We start from the raw sequence: 25280 nt of genomic DNA, 5'->3' as shown, positions 1-25280 counted from the left end.
CTTACCATTTAATGTACTCATTTCTTTGAATATAGCTTGTAACTGTAATGGAAATAGACAAGGAAACATGATATTTTTTAACATATTACTTAGTGCTTTATTTGAGAAAGTTTTTTTTCCTTAAAATTTGACTTCCATATATATATAAATAATATGTAAAATAGAGAAGTACATAGAATATATAGAAAGAATAAAGAATATAGAAAAATGCATAGAATAGACAAGAAAATCAATTATAAGTTTTAAAGAACCCCAAATTAAGTGTTTTGTTCCTGTTTTATCATGTGTTAACTCTTTGTATATGGTATGTTTATTTTTAGATCGCCAAGATTCAAGAAGCCATAGCTCAAGAAGGAGTTCTCCTGAGTCAGATCGACAGGTCCACTCAAGGTCCGGGTCATTTGACAGCAGAGATAGGCTTCAAGATCGAGATCGATATGAACATGATAGAGAGCGAGAGAGAGAGAGGAGGGACACAAGGCAGAGAGAATGGGACCGGGATGCCGAGAAAGATTGGCCACGGAACAGGGAAAGAGATAGATTGCGGGAACGAGAAAGAGAAAGAGACAAAAGGAGAGACTTGGACAGGGAAAGAGAGAGACTAGTTCCTGATTCCATTGAAAGGGATAGGGACAGAGACAGAACTTTTGAGAGTTCTTCTCAAATAGAATCTGTAAAACGCAGTGAAGCAAAACTGGACAATGAACATGAAAGAGATCCAGACGGTAGTTCACGGGACCCTGTAGCTTTGGATAAAGAAAGAATGGATAAAGACCTGGGATCTGTGCAGGGGTTCGAAGATACCAGTAAAGCTGAGAGAACTGAGACTGTCGAAGGTGAGTGCCACACCTTTTTGTGTGTTATGCTGTTCCATTCCTTTTCAAATTTCCTGTGAAACAAGTATTTTCTTTTGCTAGGTCATCACTAGTAGATACATTGACTCCATTCTTTTATAGGGGAAGTAAATTTCATGAGAAAAAGGCCTGTAAACATATTTAAAAAAAAAAGTGCTTCCTTGAATAATACTATCATGGCAGATTTGCTTCAAATAGCCTAAATAGATTGTTTAGATGCAGTATCTATAGCTGTGAAAGAATAAGCATCACTTACAAAAATTGAACTCACTTATTATTAATGACACCTGTTCAAGCTAGTTGAAGAAAAATATCTGAAAAATAATACTATCTGAAACTGTATTTAATATCAGTTAATTCTAGACCTGTACAGGTTCTCCCTACTCCTAGAGTCAGAACACTGAGACTTCCCAACAACGCTTTGACCCACTCAGAGCCAGCCTTGCTTGTGGAAGCTCTCTTGCCTCTGCTCTCCACCCTTCAACTCCAATCTGGTAGACAAACTGGTACCTGTAATAGCTAAGGGACACTGACTCCAATTAAGAAAGTGCTATTTTACAATGACTAGTTCAGTTATATTCGGGTATACCCCAGGATTGTACTTCTGCTAGAACTAGGGCTCTTGATTTGATTCTATTTATACTCAAAATAGAGATGAAAATGTAATATAAAGTTAGTTGAGGTACAAGTAACAAGATGGCATATTTATTTGATAGGCAGTGTTACAGAGAGACAGGAGCTTCTTCCAAGGTCTCCCACGTGGGTCCAGGGCTCCAAGCACTTGAGCCATCCTATGCTGTGTCCTCATGCACATTAGCAGGAAGCCGAATCAGAAGTGGAGCAGTGGGGACTTGAACTAGGATGCCAATGCCATGAGTGGCAGCTTAACCCACTATGTCATGATGCTTGTCCCAATAAAATAAATCTTTTAGAAAAAGGATTTTACTTTTGGCTCTAGTGCTATCAATATGGCAAATTAAAAAATGATACAATATTACTGCTTATATCCTAAGTATCCCATATTTCATCCCCAATCCATTAAACACAATGATTTACACCTTTTTATTCTCTAGCTCTTCTTTGTACCTGCTCTTCATTGCTTGCAAGATCTTTTCTTTTTTGTTTTTTCTTTTTTACTTAAACTTCTGAGTCCCAGCTTATGCATTATTTTCTCTTTAAAGACTTTTCGGCTAAAGGCACTTGCTTTCAAATTCTCATAGAACCGTGTTTGTATATCTTATCATATCCCCACATTGTATTATTTTCCTGTGAGTTTTTCTCCCCCATACTATGTGCCTTTGTTATGACTGTTGCCTTTTTCATCATTTATTTTCATGACTACATCATAAGGACACAAAAAATGGCTTTTGAGTGAAGATATATTCTGTTTATACATGATGCCCCTCACATCTTAACTCCTTTGTAAATTATGGCCTACATTAACAAAAACAATAGCTTCCCTGAGAATTCTCCTGGAAATTTTGCTTCTTTGGGACTGTCTAGTCTGGTGTCTAGTACTGACACTGTTTTCCTGACCTAGTTATCTACAATAAGTGTCTGACATGATTATTATTTTTATTTGCAGTGGGCCCATTGATAAAAATCCAATGGTTTTTATACACAGATCCTAACATGTTTTGGTTATGGGATTACATATCTCCATATGCCATCTTGTTACATACTTTTTCTATTTGACTTGACAAAAATTATTGTACTTTGACTTTCTTCACTTTATAATTTCATCTCAATTTTGAGGAAAAATAGCATCAGATCTTGAGCCCTGGTTCTGATGGAAGTACAACCTTGGGCTATAATTGAGTACAATTGAACCAGTCACTGTAGTAGTTCTCTTGTGATTGGAGGCAATGTCCTTTGGCCCTAACATATATCATTTGCTAGTTGTTATTACAGATAATATACCATAGAAATTTATAGTTGAATCATCTGCTGTGTAATGTGAAGATCTTTATTTACTTGAAGTAGGAAAATGAGTGGATATAGTTGAAAATTTAAAATTCCCATATTGTGCATTCATATTTAAATGTATCCTTATATGGCAGTGTTATTAAAATTGATCATCTTAGAGGTGAAATGGTGGGAATATAGGGAAGTTAATGTAGAATTTAGTAGAACAGAAGAGTATTAGAATGATTAGAATTATGTCATTGTTTCATATATTTTATTTGCCCCAAATTCCTGTTGATAAAGCATCTGTTGCAACTTGAAAACTAGTGTTGTAGACTTGGTAAGGTATATGAAAAACTAGTGATTAGAAATACTAAATTTATCTGGTTTTATGATTAAGTTCATGACAAACTCATCTCAGGAGACGAGAAAAACTAATCAAATAATTAGAATTATGCCAAGGGGTGGTATCAGGAATATTTTTGAAATATAATAAATCATTGTTCTGGAAGTTGTATTCATACACTAAAGGAAAACATTGGGAAAAAGCAGAGAAATTCAGGAGGTAGAGAGAATTAATGGCACATTTGTGTTTTTACCTTGCTCCAATAAAATTCTTCATATGACAAGCTAAATCATATGAACTGAGATTTAACTTTCAAAATTTTAGAATAACTTTGTAGACTTTAAAAAAGTTACTCTTATGTTAGGTATAAAACTTATTATAACCTTTTGAAGTTGGGTTTATCTGACTTAAAAGTTTTATTATCCAAACTGAACATAATATACATAGTCAGCTAGTTAGCACTCATGTTAATAGTAGATTTTATTTTTTCTATTTTAATTATAATCTTAAGATCTGTTCTGATATTACTGTTAACATATTTTTGCTATTAAAATTAAATTATTAATTTTTTTTTGACAGGCAGAGTTAGACAATGAGAGAGAGAGAGACAGAGAGAAAGGTCTTCCTTCCATTGGTTCACCCCCCAAATCGCCGATCCGAAGCCAAGAGCCAGGTGCTTCCTCCTGGTCTCCCAAGCGGGTACAGGGCCCAAGCACTTGGGCCATCCTCCACTGCCTTCCCGGGCCACAGCAGAGAGCTGGACTGGAATAGGAGCAACCAGGACAGAATCCGGCGCTCCAACTGGGACTAGAACCCAGGGTGCCAGCACTACAGGCAGAGGATTAGCCAAGGGAGCCGCGGCACCGGCCAAATTATTAAATTTCTATTTTTCAGCTTTCTTTTGAAATTATCATCTGTTTGAACAATTAAGAAATAATAGTTTTCTGATGAAAAAATACCTTTCACATTGTTTTAGTGTGTACAGCTTTTACTTATTGACCTAGGCATCCTTTCTTTTTAATGTTCTCTTTGACGTGAAATTAATTTGTCTTTTCAGCTGGAGAAGATGAGTCCAAGTTAGACGATGCACATTCCTTAGGTTCTGGTGCTGGAGAAGGATACGAGCCAATCAGTGATGATGAACTGGATGAAATTCTGGCAGGGGATGCAGAAAAGAGGGAAGATCAACAAGATGAGGAGAAGATGCCAGGTAAGCGTTTGCAGATGTAGTTAGACGTAAAAATTACGTGACTTCTGGTGTTAAAGTATTCTTTCTTCCCTGTCATGCTGTAAAAATCTATTTAACACACTTAACATTTTCTGTTTTTTATTTTAGTTAAGGTTGAAAGGTCAGGAAAATGAAAATTATATGCCTGTGCATTTTTTAAAAAAATATTTATTTATTTGAAAGAGAAGGAAATGCTCCATCTACTGGTTAACTCACCAAGTGGCTGCAATGACCGGGGCTGGGCCAGGTCTAAGCCAGGAGCTAAGAGCTTCATCCAAGTCTCCCACATGTGAACAGAGACCCAAGTACTTAGGCTAACTTCTGCTGCTTTCCCAGGCCATTGTAGGAAGCTGGATCGGAAGTGGAGTAGCTGGGACTCGAACTGGTGCTGCAGGTGGCTGTTTAACCTGCTACACCACAGTGCCAGACCCTTAGTAACTAATTCTTAAAGGAGTTTTTTTAAAAAAGATTTATTTATTTTACTTGCTACGTGGAGTTACAGGGTGGCAGAGAGAGAGATCTCCCATTCGCAGGTTCACTTCCCAAATGGCCGTGATGCTTGGAGCTGGGCCAGTCAGAAGCCAAGAGCCAGGAGCTTCTTCCAGGTCTCCCATGTGGGTGTAAGGGCCCAAGCACTTGGACCATCTTCTGCTGCTTTCCCAGGCACATTAACAGAGAGCTGGATCAGAGTAGAGCAGCCAAGACTTGAACTGGTGCCCACGTGGGATGCTGGCAGTTCAGGCATCAGCTTAACTCACTCCACTAAAGCGGCGATCCCTCTTAAAGGAATTTTATAATGAATTAGTTGTTTTTAAAAATTTATTTTTGTGTGTGTTATGTGCATTTGTGCACACATGTAAACTAAATAAGCTCCTTGTTTTAATTCCATGAAATAATTCTGATACCAAGTTTTAAAACATCAAACATCTAATCTTAGTGAAATTAGAGAGTTCCTTCACTGGGCATCCTATGTAAATTAGTCATTTGTAGGGATGGATTAGCTTGCCTGTTTTCTTTTGGTAGGATGACTTTGGGGTCCTTAGTCTATAAGTATTAGTGTTTATGGAAAAGCTTTGATTTTAAGCATATGACATTTTGTAAGGGCTGGCGCCATGGCTCAATAGGCTAATCTTCCGCCTGTGGCACCAGCACCCCGGGTTCTAGTCCCGGTCTGGGTGCCGGATTCTGTCCTGGTTGCCCCTCTTCCAGGCCAGCTCTCTGCTGTGGCCCAGGAGTGCAGTGGAGGATGACCCAGGTCCTTGGGCCCTGCACCCACATGGGAGACCAGGAGAAGCACCTGGCCGCGGCGGCCATTGGAGGGTGAACCAATGGCAAAAGGAAGACCTTTCTCTCTGTCTCTCTCTCTCTCACTGTCTAACTCTGCCTGTCAAAAAAAAAAAAAAAAAAAGACCTTTTTTGTTGTTTAATATTTTCTCTATTTTGCTTGATTTATATTTTTTTGTGGATAATAAAACTGCTGTTTCTTGATGTGAAAAATAATCCTATACTATACTTCAACTTCCTACAGATCCACTAGATGTAATTGATGTAGACTGGTCTGGTCTTATGCCAAAGCATCCAAAAGAACCACGAGAACCTGGGGCTGCACTCCTAAAATTCACACCTGGAGCTGTTATGCTGAGAGTTGGAATTTCTAAAAAGTTGGCGGGTTCTGAACTTTTTACCAAAGTCAAAGAAACATGCCAGAGACTTTTAGAAAAGCCCAAAGGTAATTCCATTTTACTTTTTGTAATTATTGCCTATTAAAACTGTTAAGATGCACTTGTAAAGAATTGTCTTCTGTTCTCATGTTGCATTGACACAATAGGAACTATTTCTTGAGGAATCATATTCATATCTATTTAAAACGCAGAACAACAGAGAGTATCTTCCTTTTGCTGGCTTACTCCCTAACTGCCCACAACAGCCAGGGCTGGGCCAGGCTGAAGCCAGGAGCTAGAATCCCTTCCAGCTCTCCTTTGTGAGTGGCAGGGGCCCAAACTCTTGAGCCATCATGTGCTACCTCTCAGGATGCATTAGCGGGAGCTGGGTGTGAAGTTGAGTAACTAGGACTTGGGATATGGGTGTCTTAAGAGGTGGCTTAACCCTCTGTATCACAATACCTACCCCCTTAAAGTTGTTTTCAGAAAAACTTAATCCCACAGAAAAGTTGCAAAAGTTGCACAATAAATTTTCTGTATTAAAATTACTGTTAACAGGTAAGTTCCCATGTCAAAATGCTCAATGATTTATTCAGGGCTAAATGAAGCAGAGCCTGGGAAACTGGACTAGATATTTTACATGCCTTTTAAGCAAATTTGGTGTCTTAGGAACCATTTCCCGTGGGAAATGGGAAATGGAAAATTCTACCCAAATGCAGTTGTCTGTGTTGAGCTTTCAACAGAGTAGTTAAGAGCTTGTTGTGGGGCCCATGCTGTGGTGTAGAGGGTAAAGCCACTGCCTGCAGTGCCGGCATCCCATCTGGGCACCAGTTCGAGTCCTGGCTGCTCTACTTCTGATCTATGTCTCTGCTATGGCCTGGGAAAGCAGTAGAAGATGGCCCAAGTCCTTGGGCCCCTGCACCAGCGTGGGAGACCTAGAGAAACTCCTGGCTCCTGGCTTCGGATCGGTGCAGCTCCAACCATTGCAGTGGTTGAGAACCAGCAGATGGAAGACCTCTCTCTCTCTGTGTCTCTACCTCTCTCTGTAACTTCATCTTTCAAATAAAAAAAAACAAATCTTGATGTGTAGAGCCCGATGGTCTGTATTCCAGTGTGTACACTGCTTACTAGCCATTATCTTATGTCTCTGTGTTGAAGTCATCATCTGCAAGCTGGGAATAATTAAACCAGTGACTTCTGTGGTTGTTGTGAGGAACAAATGAGTTGTTAAAGGTAACACAGAGAGCTTAGTTCCTGGAGGGCTGGCGCTGTGGCGCTGCGGGTTAACTCCCTGGCCTGCAGTGCCGGCATCCCATATGGGCACCGGTTTGAGACCGATCCAACTTTCTGCTATGGCCTGGGAAATCAGTGGAAGATGGCCCAAGTCTTTGGGCCCTGCACCCGTGTGGGAGACCCAGAAGAATCTCCTGGCTCATGGCTTTGGATCGGCACAGCTCTGACCATAATGGGCAGTTGGGGAGTGAACCAAGAGATGGAAGATATCTCTCTCTCTCTCTCTCTCTTTCTCCACCTCTCTTCTTTCTGTGTAACTCTTTCAAATAAATAAATAAATATTCAAAAAAAAGAACTTAGTTCCTGGTACATAGAAATACTCAATAAATACTAACTGCTACTTTTTAGTTAGGAAATATTTTTAAGAGATTGACTTTTGTACCTTATTGCAACCAATTTTAATTATTTCAAAATAACTTTGTTTAGTTTATAGATTTGTTTTTCTTTTCTGCTTCTTTTATTGGGTATATATCTTAATGTATTTTGTAGCTTAATACCTTTGTTATCAGAGAGTTAAGAGTAGGTGCTAAGATTAAGAAAAGGAGTAAGTCCAAGTGAGCATGTGCCAAACTGTACATCTCCTCCCTCTCTTATTCCCACTCTTATATTTAACAGGGATCACTTTTCAGTTAAATTTAAACAACTAGGAATAATTGTGTGTTAATTAAAGAGTCCAGTGGTATTAAATAGAACAAAAAAGAAATGTGCCAGGGGATTCCAATTCAGTCCCATCAAGGTGGCATGTACCAATGCCATCTTACAAGTCAGAGTGATCAGTTTAAGTTCATAATTGACCGTACTGATAGGGTTAAGTGTCAAAGAGATCACATAAACAAGACTAGTGTCTGCTAATACTAACTGATAGAATTAAAAAGGAGAGATCGATCCAACATGGGAAGCGGGATACACAGCAGACTCATAGAATGGCAGATGTCCTAAACAGCACTCTGGCCTCAGAATCAGCCCTTAAGGCATTTGGATCTGGCTTAAACAGCCCACGAGAGTTCCTCAGGCATGGAAAGCCAAGACACTGTGGCAAAAAAAAAAAAAGGCTTAAGTGAAATATCTCAGTATCTCTGTGAGTGAGATCCCAGTGGAAAGAACGGGTCATCAAAGAAGGAGGTACCTTTCTCTGAAGGGAGGAGAGACCTTCCACTTTGACTATGGCCTTGTCTAAATAAGGTGGGAGTTGGTGAACTCAAGAGGCTTCCATACCTTTGGAAGAGCCTCGGGTGATTACTGACGTCATAAATAAGAATGTCAATTGTTAAATCAACAACAGGAGTCACTGTGCAACTACTCCCCATGTAGGACGTCTGTCCTTAATGTGTTGTACTATGCGAATTAACGGTAAAACTAGTACTCAAACAGTACTTTATACTTTGTGTATCTGTGTGGGTGCAGTTTTATGAAATCCTTACTTAATATATACCAAGTTGATCTTCTGTATTTAAAGATAATTGAAAATGAATCTTGATGAAGAATGGAATAAGAGAGGGCGGAGAGATGGGATGGCTGTGGATGGGAGGGAGGTTATGGGGGGAAAAGCTGTTATAATTCAAAAGTTGTACTTTGGAAATTTATATTTATTAAATAAAAGTTGAAAAATCAGGTTTTATAAGAATGGAAAAAAATAAAAGATTAAGGAAAGTAAAGTAAAGGTGAAAGCAACATTATTTAACAATTTTATGTCATGTCCCTGACAATAAAAAAATTTCGTTAAAAGAATTGAGTTTTTTGAGCCGAGCATTTGCATAGCAGTTAAGGGACCACTTGGGAGACCCACAGCCAATATTGGAGCACCTGGGTTCAAGTCCCAGTTCTGCTCCTGACCCCAGCTTCATGTCAATGTGCACTTGGGAGGCAACAGTTAACAGCTCAAGTGGTTGTACCACCTACTCATGTGAGACCTGAATTAAGTTCTTGGTCCTCGGGAGTGAATCAGTTGAAGTAGAGAATTGATAATATGATGTTAAATATGTTTCATATGGAATGGGGCTTGGTTTTGTTTACTGCTGTATCTAGTGTCTAATTATCTATTATTGCTAATTATGCCCTTGCCCAGAACAGTGCCTGACACATAGTAGGCATTCACTAAATATTTATGAAATAATTGATAATGAATTTTCTATTCCATTGGGTTTAGTCCAGTCCTCCATCAGTGAAGAGAGTATACCTCGCCTCTTAAGGATAATTCACAACAACAAGAACTAAGGCTTAAAACAATACACTTAACTGTGTACTAAAACTGAAATTTTTTTCTAGGTTTTCTAATTACAATATAGTTAAGTCCTAGTGAGCTAAACTTTTCTAGTTTTTTTATTCCTTCATTTTACTTGTTCTTGAGTATGTATTTAGTCTGTCTTTGGAGTAATTTGGTACTGATCAATTTAAAACCATGAAGAGACTTGAAGTTCAGCCATGTTGTACTCTCTAAGGAGGTTTGCAAGTGTGTATTTTGTATCCTTTTAAAACCAGAAGAAGAAAAAAAGATTCCGTAAAAAGAAAGTTAGTCCTAAAGTGCAATTTTCATGGAAGAGCTTATGTTCAAGGCAAATTTCTTCTGTAATTATATATGTAATAAAATAGTATTTGATGCTCTTTTTATTTTTTTGGATAGGTTTTTTTTTTTTTTAAGATTTTTTTTAATTTGGAAGGCAGTTATAGAGAGAGATGGAGAGAGGAGCAGGGGTAAGTGAGTGGGATCTTCCATCTGCTGGCTCACTCCTCAAACGGCCACAATGGCTAAGGCTGGACCAGGTCAAAGCCAAGAGCCTGAAATTACATTCAAGTCTCCCACATGGGTAGTAGTGGCCCAAGCACTTGGGCCATCTTCTGCTGTTTTCCCAGGTGCATTAGCAGGGAGCTAGATTGGAAGTGGAGCAGGCAGGACTTGAAACTGGCACACCTATCTGATGCTGGCGATGTAAGCAGTGACTTGACCTGGTACGCCACGCTGCCCCTGACTTCAGTGATTCTCAACCTGAACTTTACTTCTTGGTCATAGTGCATAATCAATGCCTAAATCCTGTTTCCCAAGTCTACTTTTCTTATATCTTAAACAAATTTAAAATGACTGTCACAATTCTTAATTTTGTTTAAGACTAATAATATAACTGAATGGTGAAGGTCCTTCACAGAGGAAATATTGCCTTTAATATGAAATAATTTTCACCATTGTTGCTAACTTTGATAAAGTGTAGACTTTATGCAGTATTCACTTGAATCATTGGTAACATCTTCTATTTTAGGAAAACTTAATGTGTGCTTATGTTTGTTGAAAGATGCAGATAATCTCTTTGAACATGAATTGGGGGCTCTCAACATGGCTGCATTGTTACGAAAAGAAGAAAGAGCAAGTCTCCTTAGTAATCTCGGACCGTGCTGTAAAGCTCTGTGCTTCAGGCGAGACTCTGCCATCCGCAAGCAGCTGGTTAAAAATGAGAAGGTACAGTGATTTCCTTGGAAAACATGTGAAGTGAATAATGTGAATGGCATATTTTCCATTTGATTGCTTTAAAGAATCACAGCCTTACCTGTTTTTATGAGTTTGGTTTACTAGTCTTATACACATGTGAAAAAAAGAGTTCTGTTAAAGTTTGTGATATTTTTATCTTATTTCAATCATATTAATGAATAATTGTTTTAGATAACAGTTACTTGTTAGAAAAAGTCATGCACTTAAAAATGTGTAAAATATTCTATTTCTATGAAATTAATTTGTGAAAAGCTTCTGTAGATAAGTAAACGTTATTAGAAATTTATTTAAGTTGAATATAAAAAGAAACATTTTCTGGAGTTGTGAGGGTAGTGGAGTGTTGGTTTTTTTTTTTTTTCTTTTTTTTTTTTTTGACAGGCAGAGTGGACATTGAGAGAGAGAGACAGAGAGAAAGGTCTTCCTTTGCCGTTGGTTCACCCTCCAATGGCTGCCGCGGCCGGCGCACCACGCTGATCCGATGGCAGGAGCCAGGTACTTATCCTGGTCTCCCATGGGGTGCAGGGCCCAAGCACTTGGGCCATCCTCCACTGCACTCCTTGGCCACAGCAGAGAGCTGGCCTGGAAGAGGGGCAACTGGGACAGAATCCAGCGCCCCGACCAGGACTAGAACCCGGTGTGCCGGCGCCGCAGGCGGAGGATTAGCCTAGTGAGCCACGGCGCCAGGCGATAGTGGAGTTTTTTGAGGGATTTGTTTATTTATTTTTAAAGGCAGAGTTACAGAGAGGGAGATCGTCTATCTGCTGGTTTACTCCACAGATAGCCACAATAGCCAGCGCTGGGCCAGACTGAAGCCAGGAGTTGGGAGCTTCATCTAGGTCTCCTTCTGGCGTGGCAGGGGCCCAAACACTTAGGCTATCATCTGCTGCTTTTCCCAGGCATTTTAGCAGGGAACTGAATCGAAAGTAGAGCAACCAGGACATGAACTGGAGAATGAACCAGCAGGTGGAAGATCTCTTTCTCTCTGTCCTTCTCTCTGTGTCACTCTGCCTCTCAAAAAATAAATTAATCATTATAAAAAAAAGAAAAAAGAAAAAAGAAAACTGATCCTAAAAGGTTAGAAAAACATTAACCTACTAGCTTTTTACTAGAGGCCATTAAGAAAACAGAATTGTCTTTGGATATATAACAATGCTGAAGTAACTGATACTTCATTTATGAAAACTACTCAGATGCAGAGGATTAAATTTATACAAACAAGAAGAATTCATCTCCAAAGATTAAAATGGAAATGGCTATGAGGCATGGGAGACTTATAAAAATATCAAGTCTTAGGTTTATAACCACCAAATCTACCTTGCTCAAAATTACTGATGACAAAATTGCTAAGGTCGTCCTCCTTTGCTTCTCTCATTTCATTTGTATTTCTCCTTATTCTGTTGCCTACATACTCATCTCTCCTTACATCCTTTCTCACCTAGACATTTCTCTGAGAGAACTAAGCTCCCAGTATCCTAAACATGTATATAATGAATCACCTTCTCTTTTATGTATCTAGAATCGTTCCAGATATCACCATCCTGACTATTAAATTGAAAAATATTCATTCAAATCATTTTCTGTTTGGTTCATATAAGAAATCTCAGTTGAAAAGGACTGCATAATTTCTAATCTCATAAAAATTCTAACCTCCTTTTTAACAGTAATAGATTATAAAATACCCTGATTCTTCCTCTATTGTACCATGGTGCCCCTTTAAAATTGTGACAAACAAAAGCCTTGAAAATTTCTCATTGAGCACCATTGTTCAGAACCTTATAATCTTCCAGTGTAAGTCATAGACCATTAACATTCAGTAAGTTTTAATAGCACATTGTAATGTCTTAAACAATCCATCTGAAGAAAGTATCATAAGCTTTCTGATTATTCTGTTAAAAACATCAGCACAAAAGAGGAAAAAGACACAATTAGGCTGGCGCTGTGGCTCACTTGGTTAATCCTCTGCCTGCGGTGCAGGCACCCCGGGTTCTAGTCCCGGTTGGGGCGCCGGGTACTAGTCCTGGTTGCTCCTCTTTCAGTCCAGCTCTTTGCTGTGGCCCGGGAGGGCAGTGGAGTGTCGCGTCCCTCGACCAGCAAGGAAGACACGACCCGAACTCTTCTTCAAGCAGTTTATTCAGGAACCTTGAACAAGCTTCTTCTCCCGCCTCCTTCCCTCTCCCATCCCTCTTATAGCCATCAGCACACCAATCAAAAGCAGCCAAGTGGCAAGCATTGATTGGTACAGCAATGCGGAAGCTGGAAGGGAGCTCAGACATCTCCTTATTAGGAGATGTTTGTTTCTCGCCAGTCCTTCCGGGGGAAAGGAGCCGGCGCCATCTTTAGGGCGCCGTGCAATGGCTCCCCACAGTTCCCCCTTTTTGTTTTAGAACCAGGCATCTAAGGATTACAGGAGAAGGTAGAGGTCTGTCCCCCACTGCCAGGCATCCACCTGGAACAGCATCCTTTTCGCGGGGGTGGGATCTGGGATGCCAACCCACATGCAGACAGACTTGCCTTCCAGAGAACGTAATGGCTCGTTCTCTCTGCAGTGCTTTGCCTCGCACCCTGCACCCATGCCTAGCATTCAAGGAAGGCCAGCCATGCTTGCGGCGATTGTCCAGCCTCAAGGGCATAAAAGGCTTGAGCTATCATGGCCAATTCCCGCCAATGAGCTGTCCTCATCCTGCACAAACACCACAGGCAAAATAACACAACAAGTAACAGCAACCCCGTCAAAGCTCCAAGTCCCACCCACTCCTTCAGGTTGGAGACGGCTGTGCGGATCCAGGATGACAATCCAGATGTGAAGGAGACATCCACACATGTGGAGTTCATGGTGACCACGGCAAGGCACAGTTGCTTCAAGGTGTAGTCAAATTCTGCGGACCAATTCTGCAAGAGCATCTGAGACAACTGTTTAGAGTAATTTGCTGCCTGAGTCATGTTATCGTACTGAACAGAGGTCACACACAACCCTGAAAATTTCCACTCACATCCTAGCTGAGCAAGCTGCCAGAGAGTATCCACCTGCTCCTGTACCAAATCCACACGCTGATTAACAATCATCAAACCTCCCTTTATATGTACATTTAAGGATGTCTGAGTATCCAAAGCAGCAGCCAAGGAGGCCGTTAAATTATTCAGGGTATTAGCAGTTTGAACTGTCCCTGTGAGCGCTATAGCAGCTGTTGTAGCGCCCACAGCTGCAATGGAAATGGCGGTTATAACGGCTGCAGTAACGATCCCAATCAGCAATGTTATCATAATGAAGATCGAGGGGCTGCTTTGTGACATTGTCTGTTTGCCGCACCAGTCGCTCAGGTAACCATCGAGAATATAGAAACATGTCCACGTCCCCATATTAAAACAGGGTCAGGTCCATACCATTGAGCAGTTAGAGGGTCTTTCTACTTCACATAGACTTGTTGTCTTTTGGTTTCAGGATGCCAGTGACGATCAGCTGCAGTTTTCCCTTGATTATCCAGTATTAGAAAATTTAAAATGAAAAGAGCATGTGATAGCCATTTTTGTGGGGAATATGCCATGGTCCCGTATTCCCCCTTTTTTATTTTTTGTAAATAATTTTTTAATGTGGCATGTGCTCGTTCCACAATACCTTGTCCCTGGGGATTATAAGGAATCCCGGTGATGAGAGATGTGGAAGTTAGTACAGAAGTGCTTAAAAGAGTTGGAAGTATACGCTGGGCCATTATTAGTTTTTATCTGTATAGGGGTTCCTAGAACAGCAAAGGCCTGAAGGCAATGAGAGATGTTTGGCAGCCTCGCCGCATTGCGGGGTGGCAAAAACAAAACCTGAACATGTATCTAAAGAAACATGTATGTATTTTAGTTTACCAAATTCAGAAAAATGGGTAACATCCATCTGCCAAAGCTTAAGGTTTGGACATTGAGGTGATGCAAATCATGACCATGGGATGCTTCTTAGACTTTGTCAGTCCCTCTTTAAAGGATCTGGCTTCTGAGCCAGAGACTGGAGCAGCTAGAAAGAAACACGTTTATAGCTGAAGTTTAGCATCATTTCACATCTTGGCACCACTTTTAATCTAAACAGCCCGATTGGTTATTATCTCTGCAAGATGAGAGATATATCTTTTGACATCTCCAGGGGCCCTCTGGAGATACCAAAAGTCCAGAGAATTTAGAACTTTGATTTTCAGAAAGTCTGTTAAAGGTGCCAAGAGAACTTAGAGTATCTGGTCAAAATAGAATTCCTTAACATTTAGTCAGGGCGATTTTAACACTTTTAGACCACATCTGATCATAATAATATTTAACATAACTTTTTAAGACAATACTTTTTATCAATCATAACTTAACAGACAGTAGAGTACACATTTACTTGGCAGAACATGAATTTTTAGGTAAACCAGAAATACAAAAACCTTGAACATAAGAGTTAGCACATGAAATTATCACGTAACTCAGAACTATTTAACAGAGTTAAAAAGAGCTTACACGACCTAACTTTAGAAATGGCAGAGTAACTGATTAAGCAGACACTGTTAAAAAGAGACGTTACAGTTTTTGCAACAACAGATTTTAAGATTTACAATTGAGACCATTTCCAGATAATTAATAACATTAGTACACATTTTAAAAAAATCCCATGGTTATAACAGAAGATCAGACTTCAACTTTAGGTTAGTGTAATTTTGGCATTAACATTTAACTTATAGAAAACTCTGTAAACAATGTTTTAAAATCGTAAACTTTTTACAACTTTTCATGACTTGCTCACACCTTCTGAAACTTTATACCTGTAGTTACTTTTACAGTCTTGAATTATCATGTATGGACAACCTATGAGAATACATGCTGGCAAACTTAAAAGTCTCTCTTATCAAATTTAAGATGTTAAAAGTACACATAATACGTTTTCCATATTTTACTTAGCACCGATGCCTGGATAACTTAAAACACTGAGCTATTAATGAATACCACACCATTATCTGAATTAAAAGTCAAAATTACATTTTCATGCTTTTAAGTAACATAAGGATAACACCACTTGGGCAGCAACAGTCACTAGTGCATATTTACAACTTTGAAAAGATCTTCATCCTTAAGAGAAACAAGTTTAAAGCATATCAAAGACATGTAAATGTAAAACTGAGCAAGTGAACCAAAGGGCGTTTGCATTAACCCAATTTTCTGAACCAATCTGTATTGGCTTACTTGAGTTAACAACATAAAGGCTTGTATACACAGAATTTACTCTCATTTTTATAAGACTACTCTAGCTGAAAAGCAAAAACATGAATACAACATAGATTTGACATCATTTACTACATTTTAATACACTTTGTATAATTTGAATTGACTCAAACAGCTGTTACTTTAACAAATTTAGAGTCCCATCCTTTGAGAGTTCCAGGGATCCAACTGGAAGCCCCAAAGTTGAAAGACTCGGTTTAGAATTTAAACTATCAGAGAGTCAAACCATTTTAGTCAAAAATTAGTACGTTTAACCAAGGCTGTGGACTAGATCTAATCAGAGTTAGGTACTCACTCAAACCTTAAAGATATAACGTAAACAGCTTCATGATGCAGTTTTTCCAATCAAGACTCATACTGGCAATAGAAAATTGTGAAACCTTCAAGACACATGAAAACTCTCATTAGATAAGTTAGCTACAGCAGCACAGAAAAGAATTGATTATCAGCGTATGAGCCCATTGCTTAAGTTTTTATTAACTGTAAAGAGAAAAACCCATCAAGTTGGAAAGGGTTATCGAATTAAGACTTTTCTCTAGGTCAAGATACCTGTGGAATTTTTCCTCTCTCTTTCTCCTGGCCTGTCGTGCCCCCCTTTTTGTTTTAAAAGATATTCTTTCAGTGTGCGGTGTGCTCGCTCAATTATGCCCTGGCCCTGAGGATTGTACGGCAATTCATGGACAAGTTGAACCTCCATTTTTTGGCAAAAGGTGGTAAAGGTTTGAGATGTATAGGCCAGGCCATTATCAGTTTTTAGCACCTGGGGTCTCCCCCAGGCGGCCCATGCATCCAGACAATGAGCAATCACCTGACATTAGGGATACAATTGGGCTAGAAGGTTTAATCGGTCCTGCGGTTTCCAATATCTTTAATGCGTTCACCACGTATAAGGAATCTGACAACAAGTTAAAGGCAAAAGAGCACTGCTTAAGGACTTCAATAACTATTTTTAATTCCACAACTTGAGGTGAGCCTGGCTGAAACTGATGAAATACAGGGTCATTACCCTCTACCATATAAACCCCACAGCCTGTTTTTGACCCATCCGTAAATATATTTGGAGCACCTGGTAATGGCTCAGCGGCTGTAATTTTTGGAAATCCTCATTTGCCGATTCAATTCCCGTACTTGCTTTATACCAGACTCTTTGTTATCACCACACTCTTCAGACTCACTGCTGCTTTCTGAGCTACTTTCTGCACTAGTACTACTTACTGAGGAGGGGCTGCGCAACTCGGAAAGATCAGGGTACAGTTTTTTCCTAGTTCTTTTCTGACTCTCCTTCAAAGTTTTCCCTTTTTCACTGGCAGCTCTCTCGGAGCGCTCTTCCTGAAGCTCCTCCAAGGCAGCTTGACCGCTCAGAATAGCTTCACTACACTGCTCATCCTCGAGGCATGCTCGCACTAACTTCCATATTGGTCTCACTCCCCTTTCGAGATTACCCTTTTCGAATGCAAAATCCAAATCCCTGCCTAGTTTGTCCCATGAAGGGATAGTAAGGCTTCCCGAAACCACATACCAGGGTGCAATGGTATCACAGTTACGTAAAAACCTATGCAATGTACTAGGCTTAAGTTTCAAACCGTTTTCTCAAAGCAGCGCATTCAGCGCCAGAAAAATTGGATGGGACTGTGAATTACCCACCGTCAAATATTGTACTCTTTCCCTGGCCACGGGTCAGAGCTCCTTCTGCTTTTGTCGCAGAACTTCCTCTGCTTTAATCGCAGAGCTATCCTCCCGCTATTGTCGCAGGACTTCCCGCTCTTATCGCGGATCCCCACCTTATTTTCCTGGGGGACTTACCAGCGCTGCCCTGACTGCAGGAAGTTCTGAGTTCGCGTTTGAGATGGTTCCCCGTACGGGCCACCAGTTGTCGCGTCCCTCGACCAGCAAGGAAGACACGACCCGAACTCTTCTTCAAGCAGTTTATTCAGGAACCTTGAACAAGCTTCTTCTCCCGCCTCCTTCCCTCTCCCATCCCTCTTATAGCCATCAGCACACCAATCAAAAGCAGCCAAGTGGCAAGCATTGATTGGTACAGCAATGCGGAAGCTGGAAGGGAGCTCAGACATCTCCTTATTAGGAGATGTTTGTTTCTCGCCAGTCCTTCCGGGGGAAAGGAGCCGGCGCCATCTTTAGGGCGCCGTGCAATGGCTCCCCACAGTGGAGGATGGCCCAAGTGCTTGGGCCCTGCACCCACATGAGAGACCAGGAGAAAGCACCCGGCTCTTAGCTTCGGATAGGTATAGCACTGGCCGTAGCGGCCTTTAGGGGAATGAACCAACAGAAGGAAGACCTTTCTCTCTGTCTGTCTCTCACTGTCTATAACTCTGTCAAAAATAAATAAATAAATAAAGAGAGGACACACACACACTACATAGGAAATCCTCTGAGAAATGCTCTTAGAGGCTACGCATAAAAAAAAAGGATACAATTAAAGAAGAGTAATTTCAGATGCTAGACAGCCTCATGAAATATCCTAGGAAAACCAAATAGAAGCATTTAAGTTATATATGGCTATAAAAGAAAAGTCCAAAAAGGGGTCATGCATTGGGCTAATTGGTAGATTTTTTTTTTAAGAGGTTTTTATTTTATTATTTATTTGAGAGGTAGTTACAGACAGTGAGAGAGAGACAAAGAGAAAGGTCTTCCATCCACTGGTTCACTGCTGGAGCTTGACCGATTGGATGCCAGGAGCCAGGAGCTTCCTCCAGGTCTCCCACGCAGGTGCTGGGGCCTAAGCACTTGGGCCCTCCTCTACTGGTTTCCCAGGCCATAGCCGAGAGCTGGATTGGAAGAGGAGCAGCCAGGGCTCAAATCTGTGCCAGATGGGATGCTGGTGCATAGATGGAGGATTAATCTGCACCACAGCACCAGCCCCCTAGACTCTTAGCAAGTGACAAAAAATGGAAAATCATTCAACCTACCCATTGAGATTGTGTCTGTTTAGGAGAATGATTTTTAAATATAGAAACTATAGTCCATATCACAAGAAATAGGTGAAGGATATTAAGAGAACACTTAAAAGCTTTAAATGTGCAAACTAAAAGAAGGCAATTATAAAGAGCAGAAATCAATGAAATTAAAAATAGGGAAACATTAGAGAAAAGTAGTGTCACCAACTGCTGGTTCCTTGAAGAGATGAATAAAATTGAGAACTCCCTAATCAGACTAACCAAAAAAAAAAAACAAAAAAAAAAAAAAACACAAATTGTGGGAATATCATTACAGATCTCACAAGTAATAAAAAAGAAAATAAGGGGATATGAATAACTTAATAAACATGAATTTGGCTGGCAAGTTAGAAGAAATAGATAAATTCTTCTAAAACCACAGACTACCAAAACTTAATGAGTAAGTAATGAAGTAATGAGCAACCTGAAGAGTCATCTCTATTTTTTAAATATAAAACTGTAGTCCCAGGTGATTGCACTGCCAAGATCTACCAAAAAAACATTTAAAGAAAAAATAACACCAATTCTCTGCTATTTCTTCCAGAAAATTAAAGTGGCAGAATCATTTCCCAACTTATTTTATGAGGCCAGAATTGCAAACACCTGACTAGATTTAAACTGGTATCTCTCATGAAACTAGGCATAAAAATGCTCAAAAATGTTAATAAATCAAGTTCAGTGATACATTTTTAGCCTAGGATTAAAGGAATGCCTCAGTATGCTAGAATTATAATCAACCATATTAACAGAAGTAAGAAAGACAAATATATTGATCATATCAATTGATGGAAAAAGCATTTGAGAAAATTCAACGTTCCTTTGTAATAACTCTTAGCAAGCTAGAATTAGAAGAGGTCTTTACGAAGGACATGTACATAAGACCCTCAGCTAACATCTTAGGTAATAATGAAAGTTTGAATGTTTTGTCCCTGAAGTTGGGAACAAGAAAGGATGTCCAGTCTCACTGCCCCTATTCAGCCTCATACTGGAACTTCTAGCCAGTTTGATTAGGCAAGAGAAAGGAATTGCATATATATAGATTGGAATGGAAGAAATAAAACTGTGTGTCTTCTCAGGTGACATGATTGCCTGCATAAAAGGTTTTAAGGAATTTGCCAAAAAATTCCTAGATCTAGTAAGAGTTTAGCAAAGTTACAAAATACAAGGTCAGCCTATAAAAAAAGTAGTTGTATGTTTGTATACCAGCGGTGAGCATCTGGATACTAAAATGTTAGGAAGCAATACTCCAGCTTCCCCACAAATGAAGTACTTAGGTATTAAAGAAACAAGAAAAAGAATCTTGCAAGATCTAGTTGTTGGATACTCAAAACAGTGATGAAAAAAACCAAGGACCTAAATAACTGAAGATTGAGACATCATATTCATGGAGTTGGAGACTCAATATAGTTAAAATTATGCTTCTCCCTCACATAAATCTGCAGAGTTAACACAATTTTTAGTAAAAAACTAAAGAGGATTTTTTTTCTATAGACAAGCTGAATCTAAAATTTGTGTGAGGTCTAAAGGAACTAGCAAAGCCAAAATAATTTTTACAAAAGAAGAATAAAGTTGGAAGATTTGTACTACTCAGTATCAAGACTTACTGCAAAACTATAGTATGTAAGATAGTACAGTGTTAGTAAAGGAGTAGAAATTCAGATGAGTGGAACAGAAAAGGGTCCAGAAGTAGACCCACACAGATACGATCTGTCAGCTCAAGGGGTTGGTGTGGGGAGCTATACAAATTGTTTCTTTTAATTAAGTTTTCATTTTGAGATAATTGTTCTTTGTCAAAATTTAAAACATATTCTCTAAAGTATACTGGTAAGGGAATGAAAATACAGGCATAGTAGAAATATTTGAAATTCACATTTTTTTTTTAAATTTACTGATTCATTTGTAAGGCAGAGTGACAGAGAGGGAGAGGCAGAGAGCAAGACAGATATGGTTTTTCTACTGGTTCACTCCCCAAACGCCCGTTGCATCCAGGACTGGGCCAAGCCAAAGCCAGGGGACAGGGAACTCCATTCAGGTCTCCCACATGGGTGCAGAAACTCAAATACTTGGGCTTTCTGCGCTGTCTTCCAGGCACATTACCAGGAAGCTGAATCAGGAACAGGCGGGATTCTATCTCAGGCCCTCCATGTGGGATGCAGGCGTTCCAGGCAGTGCCTTAACCTGCTATATCATAATACCTACATACAGATCACATTTTTGAAAAAGGACTTGTAGCTAAAATATTTAAAAATACTCTCAAATTTTAGCAGTAAGAAAACCAGCAGCCCAGTTTTTAAGACTTAAACAGACATTTCACCCAAGGGATACAGCTAATAAGTACATGAAACAAAATGTTTAACATAATACAAATTAAAGCTGCAATGAGATGCCTTTTGTCATTTACCTCAATAGTTAAAATATAAGCAACAGACAAAAAAACTTAACAGTATCAAATGTTTATGAAGATACACACCAATGAAAACTCCTATATTTATTGCTAGTAAGAATGCAAAATAGTAGAGCCACTGTGAAAACTGGTTATTTCTTAAAGTAAAGATGCATACTTACTATATGACCCAACAATTTCCTTACTAGACATTTAACTTAGAAAATAAAAACTAATGCTTATCTAAAAGCCCATGCACAGATGTGTAGAGCAGCTGTATTCTTAATCTCCAAAAACTGAAAACAACTCCAGTGTTCTTCAGCTGCCTAATAAACTGGAATATGAATGCATTTATCAACAAGAAAAAGTAACCAAATTATTAATACTGTTAGTAACAAAAAAAAAAATCAAAGACATTATGCTGAGTGAAAGAAACTAGTCTCAAAAAGATTGTATACTTATTTAATTGATAGTCTGGTGAAGGTAAAAACATAGTGGAAAACTTACCAGTCATTGCCAAGGGTTAGAAGAGAGAAGAGGATGTGAGTACAATGGACCAGAAAAGGGAATTTTTTTGAGTGATGACAAACTTCTCTGTCCTGATTGTAGCCATGGTTATGTGAATCTATATTTAATAAAATGCTTAGAACTACACATAAAAAGTCTATTTACTGTATCACAGCCTAGGAAATAAAGCAGTTCTTAAAAAGAATGCAGATATGATCAAGGAACTGCTGTTATTTATGTATGTTATATCCCAGAAAAGAAAAAAAAGATGCTGGAGGTATTAAAATATTACCCTTATTTCATTGTTCACATGATTAGAGAACTTTTAACACAAGTTTATGTATAGTAACTTTCAAAGATACTAATGTAGCTTTAAGTTACAATAGTAGAGATACACATTTTAGTACAAAAGAGGTAGTAGTTCTATTATGATCAGTTGTCTTCTAGAGAATTTATTCAGTTCTAGAACTCACATTTTTTGAGACTTGAACAGACCAGTGAAAAGTATGGGATGGGGGCCAGTGTTGCACAGCGGGTTAAGCCACCCCTTACAATGCCGCATCCCCTATCAGAGTGCTGGTTTAAGTCTCAGCTGTTGCAATTTCCTGCTAATGTGCCTGGAGGAGCAGCAGATGGTGGCCCAAGTACTGGCTGATGACACCCATGTGGAAGACCAGTTGAAGGTCCTGGAATCCTGGCTTCAGTCTGGCTAATGTGGCCATCTGGGAAGTGAACCAACAGATGGAAAATCTCTTTCTTTCTCTTTGTTGTGCTACCTTTCAAATACATAGATAAATCTTAAAAAAAAAAAAAATGTAGAATATTTGGCTTGCAAAAGAAAAAAAAATAAGGAAGTAATGATGCTTCTGTACATTAAAATTTAACAGTTGTCAAGTAAAAAAAATAGGATTGAATTAGCTCTCATAGAAGAGATTTTATTTTATCACATGGAAAAAGTACTGCCATTCAAAAATCGAAAATATGGTGTTTTGTTTTACTAGTACAAATGATGAAGTTAAAACTGGTTGATTACCAGTCAGGTACTGTTGAGAAGATAACTACTTTAAGCAACAGGTTTCCTGTTTACTAGGTACCCTGTGAAGTTTCTCTTCTAAGATTGATTGAATCTGAACAAATTTCCTAATTAGATGCAAAAAAGTTAATTTAATATCCATACAAAATTAAATACTCTTACAACTTTGATATTTTTGATAGAGGTTAGCCTTGTGATGTTTCCTATTGTCAACTAAAAATACACATTGTTTTAATTTGTTTTTTCCAATAGGGTACTGTGAAACAAGCTTACACAAATGCTCCAATGGTAGACAATGAATTATTACGATTGAGTCTTCGATTATTTAAACGGAAGACTGCTTGCCATGCCCCAGGACACGAAAAGACTGAAGATAATAAACTGTCACAGCCCAATATCCAACAGGAACTGTGTGTATCTTAAGACTGAAATTCAGTATATTTTTGGTACTACCCTCCTGCAGCAGTGCACATTACTTTTCAGAGTTCTTTGATTTGACAAACTTTGTTGTGACAAAGGCAAAGAAGATTTATCAGCTGTGCTAAAAGAGGGAAGAAATTTGATCTCTAGAGACTCTAGTTTTGGCTAACTTGGGATTTTACATTAATTTTTACACAGTACTTGCTACTTATGAAAAATAATGTGAAAGCATCTGGATTTAGTGGTCTATTCTGTATGTTGTGTTAACACTGAAGATTTTGGACAAAGATTGTCACTGCTCTTCCAGCCTATTAATGTTTTTTTATGAAATGGAGCCACTGATTTATGTTCTGGATCATCTATACAAAAACTGCATTTTATTCAGAAACAATGTATTCATCACCGTAATTGCACATATTGTGCAATACCATGTTGTACAGAACATTTGAAAGGGAATACTGGGCCAGCATGGTATGTCTGTAGGCTAATCTCCAGCAGGAGGGAGCCAAGATACTTTTTCCTTTTGAAAATTCTAAAAATATTATTTCATGAGTCTTTGCTTTTTAAAATATGTATGCGTTGTTACAGTATATATTGAATGCCTTTGGACCCTAAACGTTTGTTTGTTATCAGAGACTGTACTATTTTTATTTTTAATAAATGTACCTTCCCTTCCTGGTTCTAGATTTACTTGCTCTTTATTCATTTTAATGCTGATGTTCTGAAATATTTGTCATCAACATTACGTTTTGCACTTCAGATATTTTACTGCTTCTATCCTTATCCTTATTATTGGACAGCTATAAATAGTATGATAAGCACCAAAGATGTACTTCAAACATAGCTTAGTTACACTTGAAGCAGACCAAGAGTTAACAAACCTATGTATTCAGAGGTTTAAAACTACCATCGTATTTTCCAGTTACATTCTTTGATTATGTTTAACTGTCTCCAGCTTATGCTATGTAAAATATTACTTTTTAAAACTTTTACCTGCTTTACTCTGTATCTACGTGTCTAAATCATGTAGTAGATTCTTAGAAGGACTTGAAATGGACTGCGAGCTGCAGAGAATTTGGTATACAGTAGTAATAAGAACAATAATAAAGGAAACCAATCTCAATTGTAATTTGATGATGGCCTGTCACAGGCTTCTGTTAAATCTGTAACCCTTTGTTACCCGTCTTGTAGTTTTGTATCCCCTATATAAAGGTAATACAAGGATATTTCAGAAAGTTCATGGAAAAAAGGAATTTAAAGATGATGCAGATTTTCAAGGAACATTTTGAAGACCCCTTTGTGACACTGGTGTAAAGTTCCTATTCATTTTAGGAAATACTTAATATTCAGTTAATTTATATGAGAAACTTACCTAGCAAAGGGCATGGCCATAGTTTCAAATGGCTTTGAAAACATGTATTAGAAAATTACGGACAGGATGGAGGCAGGTAATAATTTTCCCAGTGACCTTTTTCTTTACTAAATGTTTTGAATGAAGAAAAAAAGAGAATTCTTTCTGAGTCCTGGGATTGAATTCACTTTAGGGAAACCACTTCCTAATCATAGTGGAAAATAATATTCTCTATGGCATAAAGGTTTAAAATTCTAGAATTTCTAACTCCTAGAATATTTGAATACAAGAAAAATAATAGTGCCTCCATTTTGTCCCGATTTGAGGAGTAGTTCACAAGTTACTCACTTATAGAAGGAAAACTTCGTAGTTAGGTCTGCTATTTAATTGAATATCTTGTCTTTGAAAAAAAGGATTTGTTTTTATTTATTTGAAAGTCAAAAGTTCAGAGAGAGGGAGAACGACAGAGATCTTCAATCTGCTGACTGAAGCCAGGAACCAGGAGCTTCATCCAGGTCTGCACGTGGGTGCAGGGCCCCAGCCACTTGGGTCATCTTCTGTTGCTTTTCTCAGGCCATTGGCAGTGGAGCATCCAATATAATGAACTGGCGCCCGTATGGGATGCTGATGTTGCA

The 25280-nt window shown here is 38.7% G+C and overlaps 1 protein-coding gene across 3 annotated transcripts in view; it reads left to right on the top strand.

The window, feature by feature from the left end:
* The window catches only part of ZC3H13 (zinc finger CCCH-type containing 13), a 100569-nt gene extending 76589 nt beyond the window's left edge, over positions 1–23980 (top strand). For all 3 annotated transcript variants that reach the window (XM_002712953.6, XM_008259990.5, XM_008259989.5), the window contains 5 exons: positions 321–836; positions 4163–4315; positions 5862–6062; positions 10572–10735; positions 23127–23980. In XM_002712953.6, coding sequence (XP_002712999.3) covers positions 321–836; positions 4163–4315; positions 5862–6062; positions 10572–10735; positions 23127–23297 — 1205 coding nt within the window. In that variant the 3' untranslated portion in view covers positions 23298–23980. The remainder of the gene's footprint in view (positions 1–320; positions 837–4162; positions 4316–5861; positions 6063–10571; positions 10736–23126) is intronic.
* Positions 23981–25280: the final 1300 nt, after the last annotated feature.

This window comes from Oryctolagus cuniculus, chromosome 9 (assembly GCF_051225735.1).
Source record: "Oryctolagus cuniculus isolate XC-2025 breed Fujian yellow rabbit chromosome 9, ASM5122573v1, whole genome shotgun sequence".
In the NCBI taxonomy this organism is placed as follows: Eukaryota; Metazoa; Chordata; class Mammalia; order Lagomorpha; family Leporidae; genus Oryctolagus; species Oryctolagus cuniculus.
The sequence above is the reverse complement of the archived record's forward strand: the minus strand, read 5'-3'. Positions and strand labels throughout refer to the sequence as shown.